General features: G+C 40.3%; 1 protein-coding gene across 10 annotated transcripts in view; it reads right to left on the bottom strand.

Moving 5' to 3' along the window:
- LOC110464761 (vacuolar protein sorting-associated protein 13A-like) overlaps window positions 1–13,016 on the bottom strand; it is a 188,059-nt gene that overhangs the window by 67,671 nt on the left and 107,372 nt on the right. For 8 of the 10 annotated variants that reach the window (XM_021520142.1, XM_021520132.1, XM_021520137.1 and 5 more), the window contains 6 exons: window positions 12,881–12,895; window positions 6,623–6,742; window positions 4,614–4,739; window positions 3,933–4,100; window positions 1,218–1,340; window positions 104–250 (listed from right to left, as the gene is read on the bottom strand). In XM_021520142.1, the coding sequence (XP_021375817.1) occupies window positions 104–250; window positions 1,218–1,340; window positions 3,933–4,100; window positions 4,614–4,739; window positions 6,623–6,742; window positions 12,881–12,895 (699 nt within the window). The remainder of the gene's footprint in view (window positions 1–103; window positions 251–1,217; window positions 1,341–3,932; window positions 4,101–4,613; window positions 4,740–6,622; window positions 6,743–12,880; window positions 12,896–13,016) is intronic. The other 2 variants (XM_021520133.1, XM_021520135.1) reach the window with 1 other exon arrangement.

The raw sequence follows: 13,016 nt of genomic DNA, 5'->3' as shown, positions 1-13,016 counted from the left end.
AAAACATACAGTGTGCTAAATGTTGTAATTTTAAATTTACCAAATTAACATTAAATTGCTTCTCCTCTCACAAACAAATTAATGGTTCTGGGGAGTGTCTTACCTGGAAGATGAGTTTTTTCTCGTCACCCTCCTGTGTGGCCTTGATTACAGAAGCCTTTCTAATCAATACACTCTTCTTCTTTGTAAATAAGTTGAGCTGGCGAGTTGGAGACAATTTAACCTTCATATTGGACGCATCCTCTGGCATCTGTCAAGGAAGATAATTCAAATCAAAGAGTACCTCATGGGGAACAATATATATGTGCCCTAACCCAAACTGACATACTTCAAATCTGTCTGATGCATATTGTGTGAAAATATGGAAATGATGGAGTGAAAGGATAAACATACTGCATTTGACTTAGCTTTAGTTGAAATAATGCACATGAAATAAAGGGCCATAACTCTGTAAATTATGGTCAGATTATTCAGGGCCATAACTCTGTAAATTATGGACAGATTATTAAGGGCCATAACTCGGTAAATTACAGTCAGATTAATAAGGGCCTTAACTCGGTAAATTATGGTCAGATTATTAAGGGCCATAACTCTGTAAATTAACGTCATATTATGGTGGTTATCAAACTTATGTAAGCTTTTATGGTACAAAACCTTACTTTAAAAAGTTAATCCATTACAAATATTACTCAAGATATTGAGCAGACACTGTGCATCCCATGTGATATCATTTGTAGGACAGGGAAGATACAGAAGCCAGCTCATAAAACTAATTCATTGCAAACAACTTTGTCAAAAGGGTAGACAAGTTATATAGAAGCGGGGAAAACTCATGTCAATGCAGGAAATATTTTGCTGTTTCAGATAACACAATAGTGGTCATAGTTTTGGTGAACAAAATCTGATAGTCTGTAAACTAATTAAGCTATATCACATTCAGGCCATCATTTAACTTATTGTATTTCTAATTCTTAAAATGTACACATAACTATGAAAATTTCAATATCCATTGCCGTCATTTTTCTTTCTTTAGGAGATCTTGGTAACCATATTTTTCCACAATGTAGATGATTTATAACTCAGAATCAAGTTTTAATATTGTATGTTCCAAAAAAGTCATAAAAATTGTGACTAATAAATTTACAGTTTCATAATATAGAGTAATATTCCTTCAGGACAATATTAAGGAAACTTCCCAAAGGGAGATAACATCATACCTCAAAGGAGTTGTCCAGCTTCATGACCATTGGGATGCCAGTTTTGTTTTTGATGACGTAAGGAGACATGATAACTCCAGCCTTCTCTGTCGGCTCCACCAGCTGGTACGCTTCACCAAACGACTAGTCATAACAATACTTGGTATTTTGTAAAAAAAATCAGGATTTAAAAAAAAAAAAATTATGATTATATAAGCCCCTTACTTGCCCAGGTCAAGGTGTACATGATATATAAGCCCCTTACCTTGACCAGGTAAAGGTGAACATGATATATAAGCCCCTTACCTTGACCAGGTAAAGGTGTACATGATATTTAAGCCCCTTACCTTGACCAGGTAAAGGTGTACATGATATTCAAGGCCCTTACCTTGACCAGGTAAAGGTGTACATGATATATAAGCCCCCTACCTTGACCAGGTAAAGGTGTACATGCTATTTAAGCCCCTTACCTTGACCAGGTAAAGGTGGACATGATATATAAGCCCCTTACCTTGACCAGGTAAAGGGGAACATGATATATAAGCCCCTTACCTTGCCCAGGTAAAGGTGAACATGATATATAAGCCCCTTACCTTGACCAGGCAAAGGTGTACATGATATATAAGCCCCTTACCTTGCCCAGGTAAAGGGGAACATGATATATAAGCCCCTTACCTTGACCAGGCAAAGGTGTACATGATATATAAGCCCCTTACCTTGACCAGGTCAAGGTGTACATGATATATAAGCCCCTTACCTTGACCAGGTCAAGGTGTACATGATATATAAGCCCCTTACCTTGCCCAGGTAAAGGTGAACATGATATATAAGCCCCTTACCTTGCCCAGGTAAAGGGGAACATGATATATAAGCCCCTTACCTTGCCCAGGTAAAGGTGAACATGATATATAAGCCCCTTACCTTGACCAGGCAAAGGTGTACATGATATATAAGCCCCTTACCTTGACCAGGTCAAGGTGTACATGATATATAAGCCCCTTACCTTGCCCAGGTAAAGGGGAACATGATATATAAGCCCCTTACCTTGACCAGGTAAAGGCGAACATGATTACATAAGCCCCTTACCTTGACCAGGTTCAGCTGTACATGATATATAAGCCCCTTACCTTGACCAGGTAAAGGCGTACATGATTACATAAGCCCCTTACCTTGCCCAGGTAAAGGTGTACATGATTATATAAGCCCCTTACTTAACCAGGTAAAGGTGTACATGATATATAAGCCCCTTAGCTTGACCAGATAAAGGCGTACATGATATTCAAGGCCCTTACCTTGACCAGGTAAAGGTGTACATGATTTATAAGCCCCTTACCTTGACCAGGTAAAGGTGTACAGGATATATAAGTCCTGTATTTGCCCAGGTAAAGGTGTACATGATTATATAAGCCCCTTACTTAACCAGGTAAAGGTGTACATGATATATAAGCCCCTCACCTTGACCAGGTAAAGGTGTACATGATATTCAAGGACCTTACCTTGACCAGGTAAAGGTGTACATGATATTTAAGCCCCTTACCTTGACCAGGTAAAGGTGGACATGATATATAAGCCCCTTACCTTGACCAGGTCAAGGTGTACATGATATATAAGCCCCTTACCTTGCCCAGGTAAAGGGGAACATGATATATAAGCCCCTTACCTTGACCAGGTAAAGGGGAACATGATATATAAGCCCCTTACCTTGACCAGGTAAAGGCGTACATGATTACATAAGCCCCTTACCTTGACCAGGTTAAGGTGTACATGATATATAAGCCCCTTCCCTTGCCCAGGTAAAGGTGAACATGATATATAAGCCCCTTACCTTGCCCAGGTAAAGGGGAACATGATATATAAGCCCCTTACCTTGACCAGGTAAAGGCGTACATGATTACATAAGCCCCTTACCTTGACCAGGTTAAGGTGTACATGATATATAAGCCCCTTACCTTGACCAGGTAAAGGTGTACATGATATTTAAGCCCCTTACCTTGACCAGGTAAAGGTGTACATGATATATAAGCCCCTTACCTTGACCAGGTAAAGGTGTACATGATATTTAAGCCCCTTACCTTGACCAGGTAAAGGTGTACATGATATTATAAGCCCCTTACCTTGCCCAGGTAAAGGTGTACATGATATATAAGCCCCTTACCTTGCCCAGGTAAAGGTGAACATGATATATAAGCCCCTTACCTTGCCCAGGTAAAGGTGTACATGATATATAAGTCCCTAACCTTGTCCAGGTAAAGGTGTACATGATTATATAATCCCCTTACCTTGCTCAGGTAAAGGTGTACATGATATATAAGTCCCTTACCTTGACCAGGTAAAGGTGTGCATGATTATATAAGCCCCTTACCTTGCCCAGGTAAAGGTGTACATGATTATATAAGCCCCTTACCTTGCCTTGGTAAAGGTGTAAATGATTATATAAGCCCCTTACCTTGACCAGGTAAAGGCGTACATGATTACATAAGCCCCTTACCTTGCCCAGGTAAAGGTGTACATGATATATAAGTCCCTTACCTTGCCCAGGTAAAGGTGTACATGATTATATAAGCCCCTTACCCTGCCCAAGTAAAGGTGTACATGATATATAAGCCCCTTACCTTGCCCAGGTAAAGGTGTACATGATTATATAAGCCCCTTACCTTGCCCAGGTAAAGGCGTACATGATATATAAGCCCCTTACCTTTCCCAGGTAAAGGTGTACATGATATATAAGCCCCTTACCTTGCCCAGGTTGTTTAACACCTCCAGACATGTTTTAGACACGACCAGCTGCAGGGAATCAGTTGATCTAATGTTGATGGACATCTTTGCAGGAGGCAGGACAATGTTGTCCAACTCCCCATCAACTTCATCATCAGCTATCACAGGCAGATCCTCGTTCATTGTTACCTAGCAGACAGACAATTCACAGGTTAAACTCAAGTCTTTGGAAATATCTTCAAAAATATATCTACATTTGAAAATGATAACCCCAAAATTTATACTTAAACTAACTTATTAATGAAATATTTGAAATGTTGTTTAAAAAAACTGCTGGCGTTAAAGTAAGGTTTGGAGACACTAGTTATCTTCTGTTAACTCAGTCTTCCCTGACCATTATCATTATAACTGAACAGGTTTGACCAACAGTCATCTCTCTACTCATATTTTTCTGCAGTTATCTGTCCTAAGTGTCCTTGCATCAAGACTTGTCTACAATTATATAATAATGCCCTTGTCCTTCAGTAATGACCAGTATAAAAATAGATCTGTCATTACTTCTAAATTTGATAAACAGTTATCTCCCTTTACTCAGGTTAAAGTTCCCACCCCCTCTGAATACCGTACTGGAGTTGTCTGCCCTTACTTCTAGTCCCAGTTCCCACCCCCTCTGAATACCGTACTGGAGTTGTCTGCCCTTACCTCTAGTCCCAGTTCCCACCTCCTGAGTTTACTATTCTCCAGAATGGGCTCCACCAGCGGTTCCCACACGGTCAGCTTTTCGTTGTAGTAGGCGACTTCTAGCTTCAGGGTACTCTCTACACCCAACTAGAAATAAAGCAAAGTGCCACAGGTCAAACAAATATCAGAGATCAAATGCAGTGTCAGAGGTCATTCAAATGTCAGTGGTCAGTACAAATGTCAGAAGTCAAATAAATGTCAGAGGTCAATACAATTGTCAGAGGTTAATACAAATATCAGAGGTCCATACATATGTCAATAACCAATGGAAAATATCAGAGATCAATTGCAGTGTCAGAGGTCATTCAAATGTCAGTGGTCAGTACAAATGTCAGAAGAGTATTCAGTACAAATGTCAGAAGTCAAACAAATAAATTTCAGAAGTCTGATAAATGTCAGAGGTCAGTACAAAGATCAGAGACCAATAGAAAATATCAGAGGTCAATACAAATGTCAGAGGTCATATAAATGTTGATGCTCAAGCAAACATCGGAGATCAACAAATGTCAAAAGAATATCAGATCTCAAACCAATCTTTACAGGCTACACAAAGGTCATCACAGAGCAGCACTCTTTATCAGATTATTGTTCAGAGAATGATGTGCACGTTTAAGAGACCTCCCATCATGCTAACATCTGGGTCAACAAGAGTGATTAATATAAGGTGAAATAACTTGTTTCGTAGTTGCTGTAAAATACCTTTTTTTTAAAACTTTAATTCCCCTAACACACCAACATCACCCCTAAAACCCTGTATTGCTTATCTGACCACTCCAGTCCTTGACCTCACCAGAGAAGGAGGACTCGAGGATGAAGAGGGGACTTATCTGACCACTCCAGTCCTTGACCTCACCAGAGAAGGTCAGGACTCAAGGATGAGGGGGGGACTTACCTTACCACCCCAGTCCTTGACCTCACAGAGGATGAGGACTCAAGGATGATGAGGGGACTTACCTTACCGCTCCAGTCTTTGACCTCCCCAGAGAATGAGGACTCAAGGACGAGGAGGGGACTTACCTTAGTACGCCAGTCCTTGACCTCACCACAGAAGGAGGACTCGAGGATGAGGAGGGGACTTACCTTACTACTCCAGTCCTTGACCTCACCAGAGAATGAGGACTCAAGGATGAGGAGGGGACTTACCTTACCACTCCAGTCTTTGACCTCACCAGAGAAGGAGGACTCGAGGATGAGGGGGTGACTTACCTTACCACTCCAGTCCTTGACCTCACCAGAGAAGGAGGACTCGAGGATGAGGAGGGGACTTATCTTACCACTCCAGTCCTTGACCTCACTGGAGAATGAGGACTCGAGGATGAGGAGGGGACTTACCTTACCACTCCAGTCCTTGACCTCACCAGAGAATGAGGACTCGAGGATGAAGAGGGGACTTATCTGACCACTCCAGTCCTTGACCTCACCGGAGAAGGTCAGGACTCAAGGATGAGGAGGGGACTTCCCTTACCACTCCAGTCCTTGACCTCACCAGAGAAGGTCAGGACTCGAGTATGAGGAGGGGACTTACCTTACTACTCCAGTCCTTGACCTCCCCAGAGAAGGTCAGGACTCAAGGATGAGGGGGTGACTTACCTTACTACTCCAGTCCTTGACCTCACCGGAGAATGAGGACTCAAGGATGAGGAGGGGGCTTACCTTACCACTCCAGTCCTTGTCCTCACCAGAGAATGAGGACTCGAGGATGAGGAGGGGACTAACCTTACTACTCCAGTCCTTGACCTCACCAGAGAAGGTCAGGACTCGAGGATGAGGAGGGGACTTACCTTACTACTCCAGTCCTTGACCTCACCGGAGAATGAGGACTCAAGGATGAGGAGGGGACTTACCTTACCACTCCAGTCCTTGACCTCACCAGAGAATGAGGACTCGAGGATGAGGAGGGGACTAACCTTACTACTCCAGTCCTTGACCTCACCAGAGAAGATGGACTCGAGGATGAGGAGGGGACTTACCTTACCACTCCAGTCCTTGACCTCACCGGAGAAGGAGGACTCAAGGATGAGGAGGGGGACCGTCCTGTTTCCTACCCCTCCCTCAAGCTTCACTACAATGGTCGGGATCTTAACAATCAGCTGTAAGAGAAATTATCATCAGTTATAAATACATAATTCCTTGACCACACTCATCCTGTAAAATATAGATATTCTACTTTTTTGTTAAAATCAATAATAAAGTTATCTTTTTTCTTCAAAAACAGACTTAGTTTTTCTTGGTTTCTGTAAATCTTGATACAAAAGATCATCAAATTTCTCCTCATTCCAATCATCATTTAAGGTTATTTTTTTTTCTTATTACCGACATCATAAATCATACAAACTTATTGAAAAAAATGTCCTCTTTGATTACAATTTTACTGCAAAACAGAAAATATTTTTTGATTTACATCTTTCTGCAAAAACGGAGTTGTTCTCATTTGATTACAAGTTAAGAGCAAAACCACCAGACTTTACTATTTTTATTTATAATATAATTGCAAACAAACAGCAGAACCCCTATCTTCCATGCCTGGTGTCACTGTCAACGGTTTGTAGTGAGATCGATAGGAACCAAGGGGGAATAACTCAACACCAGAACCCCTATCTTCCATGCCTGGTGTCACTATCCACGGTTTGTAGTGAGATCGATAGTAACCAAGGGGGAACAACCCGACACCAGAACCCCCATCTTCCATGCCTGTTGTCACTGTCAACGGTTTGTAGTGAGATCGATAGGAACCAAGGGGGAATAACTCAACACCAGAACCCCCATCTTCCATGCCTGGTGTCGCTGTCAACGGTTTGTAGTGAGATCGATAGTAACCAAGGGGGAACAACCCGACACCAGAACCCCCATCTTCCATGCCTGTTGTCACTGTCAACGGTTTGTAGTGAGATCGATAGGAACCAAGGGGGAATAACTCAACACCAGAACCCCTATCTTCCATGCCTGGTGTCACTGTCAACGGTTTGTAGTGAGATCGATAGTAACCAAGGGGGAATAACTCAACACCAGAACTCCCATCTTCCATGCCTGGTGTCAATGTCAACGGTTTGTACTGAGATGGATAGTAGCCAAGGGGGAATAACTCGACACCAGAACCCCCATCTTCCATGCCGGGTGTCACTGTCAACAGTTTGTAGTGAGATGGATAGTAACCAAGGGGGAATAACTCGACACCAGAACCCCCATCTTCCATGCCTGGTGTCACTGTCAACGGTTTGTAGTGAGATCGATAGTAACCAAGGGGGAATAACTCGACACCAGAACCCCCATCTTCCATGCCTGGTGTCACTGTCAACGGTTTGTAGTGAGATGGATAGTAACCAAGGGGGAATAACTCGACACCAGAACCCCCATCTTCCATGCCTGGTGTCACTGTCAACGGTTTGTAGTGAGATGGATAGTAACCAAGGGGGAATAACTCGACACCAGAACCCCCATCTTCCATGCCTGGTGTCACTGTCAACAGTTTGTAGTGAGATGGATAGTAACCAAGGGGGAATAACTCGACACCAGAACCCCCATCTTCCATGCCTGGTGTCACTGTCAACGGTTTGTAGTGAGATGGATTGTAACTAAGGGGGAATAACTCGACACCAGAACCCCCATCTTCCATGCCTGGTGTCACTGTCAACAGTTTGTAGTGAGATGGATAGGAACCAAGGGGGAATAACTCGACACTAGAACCCCCATCTTCCACGCCTGGTGTCACTGTCAGCGGTTTGTAGTGAGATCGATAGTAACCAAGGGGGGATAACTCGACACCAGAACCCACATCTTCCATGCCTGGTGTCACTGTCAACGGTTTGTAGTGAGATCGATAGTAACCAAGGGGGAATAACTCGATTTTTGCAGCAAAAATGTCAACCTATTATTAATTGAAACAAAACGTAGGAATAAATTAGCTTAAAAACAAAAACTAATATTGACCCATGACTATGAACTTCAGTAACATTATATTCCACTTCTATTACAATCTGATTACATCTGATGTTTATGAATTTCTCAAACATTAAATTTGACAACCATTATTACAGAAAATGCAACAACGAAATAAACTTTTGAAACAGATCATATTTCACATAATTGCATCACAACATGATATTGTTTTTTTTTTATAACAAATTTCTTTAATACATATACATGTATCTGTTAAAGACTTGATAGGTATTAACTTTTTTTAAATGCACAAGATAAATTTCCATATTAAAGCTGGAAATGTGATCTCTCTACGAGGCAGATAAGCGGCGGGTGTGAGTGCGGGGGAAACTGTGTGAACAAATGAGAACTTAATTACAGCTTTTCACTTTCTATACGTGTCCTTATTACAATTTATTTTAATGAATGAAATGTGTTGTTGTAACTTTGATATAAGAAATGACAACATAGCATGTATTGGAAAACAGAGTAAAAGACATGCTAAGATATACAGTATAACATGCCAAATACACAACGTTAAAAACATTCAGATGCTGGCCTAGAAGTCACACAGAAAACACGCTAAAACCAGAGCTGTGCCCAGGATGGCACATTTATATCCCACAAAGTTTGTTTGAGGGGGGAGGGGGTATAATTATAGTTAAATTGAATAATAAACCAGAACTGTCCCCAGGATGGCACATTTATATCCCACAAAGTTTGTTTGAGGGGGGAGGGGGTATAATTATAGTTGAATTGAATAATAAACCAGAACTGTCCCCAGGATGGCACATTTATATCCCATGAAGTTTGTTTGAGGGGGGAGGGGGTATAATTATAGTTAAATTGAATAATAAACCAGAAAGAATCTTTAACCCTTTCACCACTGTCATAATATCAATGCATGGTAGAGTCTACTTAAGTTACATAGGGGTGAAAGGGTTAAGATGTGTTTCAGATATACAGCATTTAATCAGCGTTATATCAAAGAAATAATCAATGTGTGTGGTGGAATATACAACAAGGGGGAGAAAATGTTGAAAAAATAATTAACGCAGGCCTCATGACTGCCTGAGATGATTATTTTTACGGAGGCCTCATGACTGCCTGCGATGATTATTTTTACAGAGGCTTCATGACTGCCTGCGATCATTATTTTTACAGAGGCCTCATGACTGCATGAGATGATTATTTTTACGGAGGCCTCATGACTGCCCGAGATGATTATTTTTACAGAGGCCTCATGACTGCCTGAGATGATTATTTTTACCGAATCCTCATGACTGCCTGCGATGATTATTTTTACGGAGGCCTCATGACTGCATGAGATGATTATTTTTATGGAGGCCTCATGACTGCCCGAGATGATTATTTTTACAGAGGCCTCATGACTGCATGAGATGATTATTTTTACAGAGGCCTCATGACTGCCTGCGATCATTATTTTTACAGAGGCCTCATGACTGCATGAGATGATTATTTTTATGGAGGCCTCATGACTGCCCGAGATGATTATTTTTACAGAGGCCTCATGACTGCATGAGATGATTATTTTTATGGAGGCCTCATGACTGCCCGAGATGATTATTTTTACAGAGGCCTCATGACTGCCCGAAATGATTATTTTTACAGAGGCCTCATGACTGCATGAGATGATTATTTTTACGGAGGCCTCATGACTGCATGAGATGATTATTTTTATGGAGGCCTCATGACTGCCCGAGATGATTATTTTTACGGAGGCCTCATGACTGCCGGCGATGATTATTTTTACAGAGGCTTCATGACTGCCTGCGATGATTATTTTTACGGAGGCCTCATGACTGCCCGAGATGATTATTTTTACGGAGGCCTCATGACTGCATGAGATGATTATTTTTACGGAGGCCTCATGACTGCCTGCGATGATTATTTTTACGGAGGCCTCATGACTGCCTGAGATGATTAATTTTCCAAATTTTTTGAATCGAGAGTTATATTTTCCACCATAACACACAATATGTTGATTATATCTATTTTATCAAGTAAAATTAAATCAAGGCTTTTTATGTCTACCTCAGTGTCCATACGCCAATGATTAGCAAGGTGACCTAGATAATCTGATTATTATAAATAACCTGTTCTTTTACACGCTCTAACATAGGAGGAGAGCGAGGACTACACAAAAGATGTTGTTCTGTGGGCCGCAGTAGCTGTGACAGCCTGTCCGCATCTGAGGAGCTGTCCCACCTCAGAGCGTGACCTGTATAGGCAGGACTTAAGAATCTCTGAGGGCATGGTAAGTGGCAACTTACCCCCTCATGTCGACCAAACACTGACTTTGTCAGTGAAGCGTCTCAACCCACAAACCAACCAACGTGATCTAACTATTGTCACCTGATGCCTATATGTGATCTAACTATTGTCACCTGATGCCTATATGTGATCTAACTATTGTCACCTGATGCCTATATGTGATCTAACTATTGTCACCTGATGCCTATATGTGATCTAACTATTGTCACCTGATGCCTATATGTGATCTAACTATTGTCACCTGATGCCTATATGTGATCTAACTATTGTCACCTGATGCCTATATGTGATCTAACTATTGTCACCTGATGCCTATATGTGATCTAACTATTGTCACCTGATGCCTATATGTGATCTAACTATTGTCACCTGATGCCTATATGTCTTCATTATTAACCGAAATATATTTTGGGAGAATTTTTATTTTTTAGTCGCCATTTGGTCGACAGACGATAAACCATTAACACTAACGTCATGTTTTATACCACATATTTAATTCAATCAATCAAAACCACCAATCTATCGACATCGCTCGTCAATACATGCAATCAGGATTTGACTATTTACAAACTAACACCGTTTCAAGTCACCTTCATGGTTAGTTTAACAGGTTTAAAGTAGATCTTGGGGTTAAATATAAACTTTACTGTTTTCCCCTAGCAATCTTCAAAATACAATTCAAAATTAAATGTATGTACTCTCATTTACATCTAAGGGGAGGTTTTCGGAAGAGAATTGGTCTGTGGAAATGAACACATGCACGTGCATGCTCTTATCCAATAATAAGCCATTACTACCCAATGAAAAGTGTTGTAACATCGCAAACGTCGTAGAATATGAAGTAAGCTTACAGGGTTTTGGTACACTTATAGGTCCTATGCTCAGTGACTTTCAGTTAAGGTGAAATTTTGTCTGTGTACCAAAAACAAATTTAACAAAAAACATTCTTGTAAGCTAAGCTGGCTGAAGGATCACTGGCTGATAAAGGCATCCCACTCTATATTTTACCTTGTATTTCATATGTGGTAAAGGTTATAGTTCTCAAACCGTTGCATTACATATAAATATTATAGAATATTAAGTAATATTAAGATTTTGAAGATGTAAATTGCTTGTTTTGTTAAATACTCATAAGATGAACAATTAAGATGCTATGGTTGAAGAGAAATGAGATTTCAAAATATTTACATGCAGAAAAATATTGCTTTCATCACATTATTGATCTGGGTAGAAATATCAGGGAGCAGAAAACAAAGGATATATTTTAAAACTTGCCATTCACATCTTCTATACATTACAGACAGAAACTTCAGAGTTACATCAACAGGGGTAATAGAGAATAACAGAAAACTATTCCTGATATGTATATTTTGTAAGTCAATCGGGAAATGCGGGATGGTATGATTTTGTGTAGTCGAGTAATGTGATCAATTATCTGCCGAGATATGTAGGCGTGTACTTTATAAAGATAGCTAGGCATTAAGACTGCGTGGAGGATTGTATTGAAGTTGAGGTTGCATGAGCTGCTATGAGGCTAAGTTACGTGGAAGATTTATATATAAGGGCAATACATGCAGGTTGAAATGAAGTGTTTTTGTTTATCTTTCCGACATGCTCATACCGTTTATAACACAGTTGACTTTTTGTCCTTTAGGGAAGGTATAGTTCCCTTAAAGGGAGCTTGTTTGTGTGAGCTATTTTTTGTGAAGAAATATTTCATATTAATATTATATGGTTAAGTTTGAATTACATGTATAATGAAGTTTTGTTATTTGGAGTATTCCATGAATATTTGTTGGAGGGGGTTATTAATTTATGTGTTGCATGCAAATATGAAATACAAGAACGTTCAAGTTAAAAATCAAATCTTAATATAACAAGTATATATAAACATATCTTTCTACCCTAGTGATTCAAAACTCAAACACAGGTGGACATTGGTATTACAAATCAGTAATAACAAAATAAATAACAAAACACATGGGTAACACAACATGCTCAATAAAGGGTATATATACCAATTCTGAGTTTGACTGCAATGAAAAACAACCGCACAGTAATCTACAAGTGTTCAGTATTGTGTAAACTAGACAGTGTATGGTTAACAGTAATCTACAAGTGTTCAGTACTGTGTAAACTAGACCGTGTATGGTA

This window comes from Mizuhopecten yessoensis, unplaced genomic scaffold, assembly GCF_002113885.1.
Source record: "Mizuhopecten yessoensis strain PY_sf001 unplaced genomic scaffold, ASM211388v2 scaffold11031, whole genome shotgun sequence".
In the NCBI taxonomy this organism is placed as follows: Eukaryota; Metazoa; Mollusca; class Bivalvia; order Pectinida; family Pectinidae; genus Mizuhopecten; species Mizuhopecten yessoensis.
Note: the sequence above shows the minus strand (reverse complement) of the source record. Positions and strands in the feature narration are given on the sequence as shown.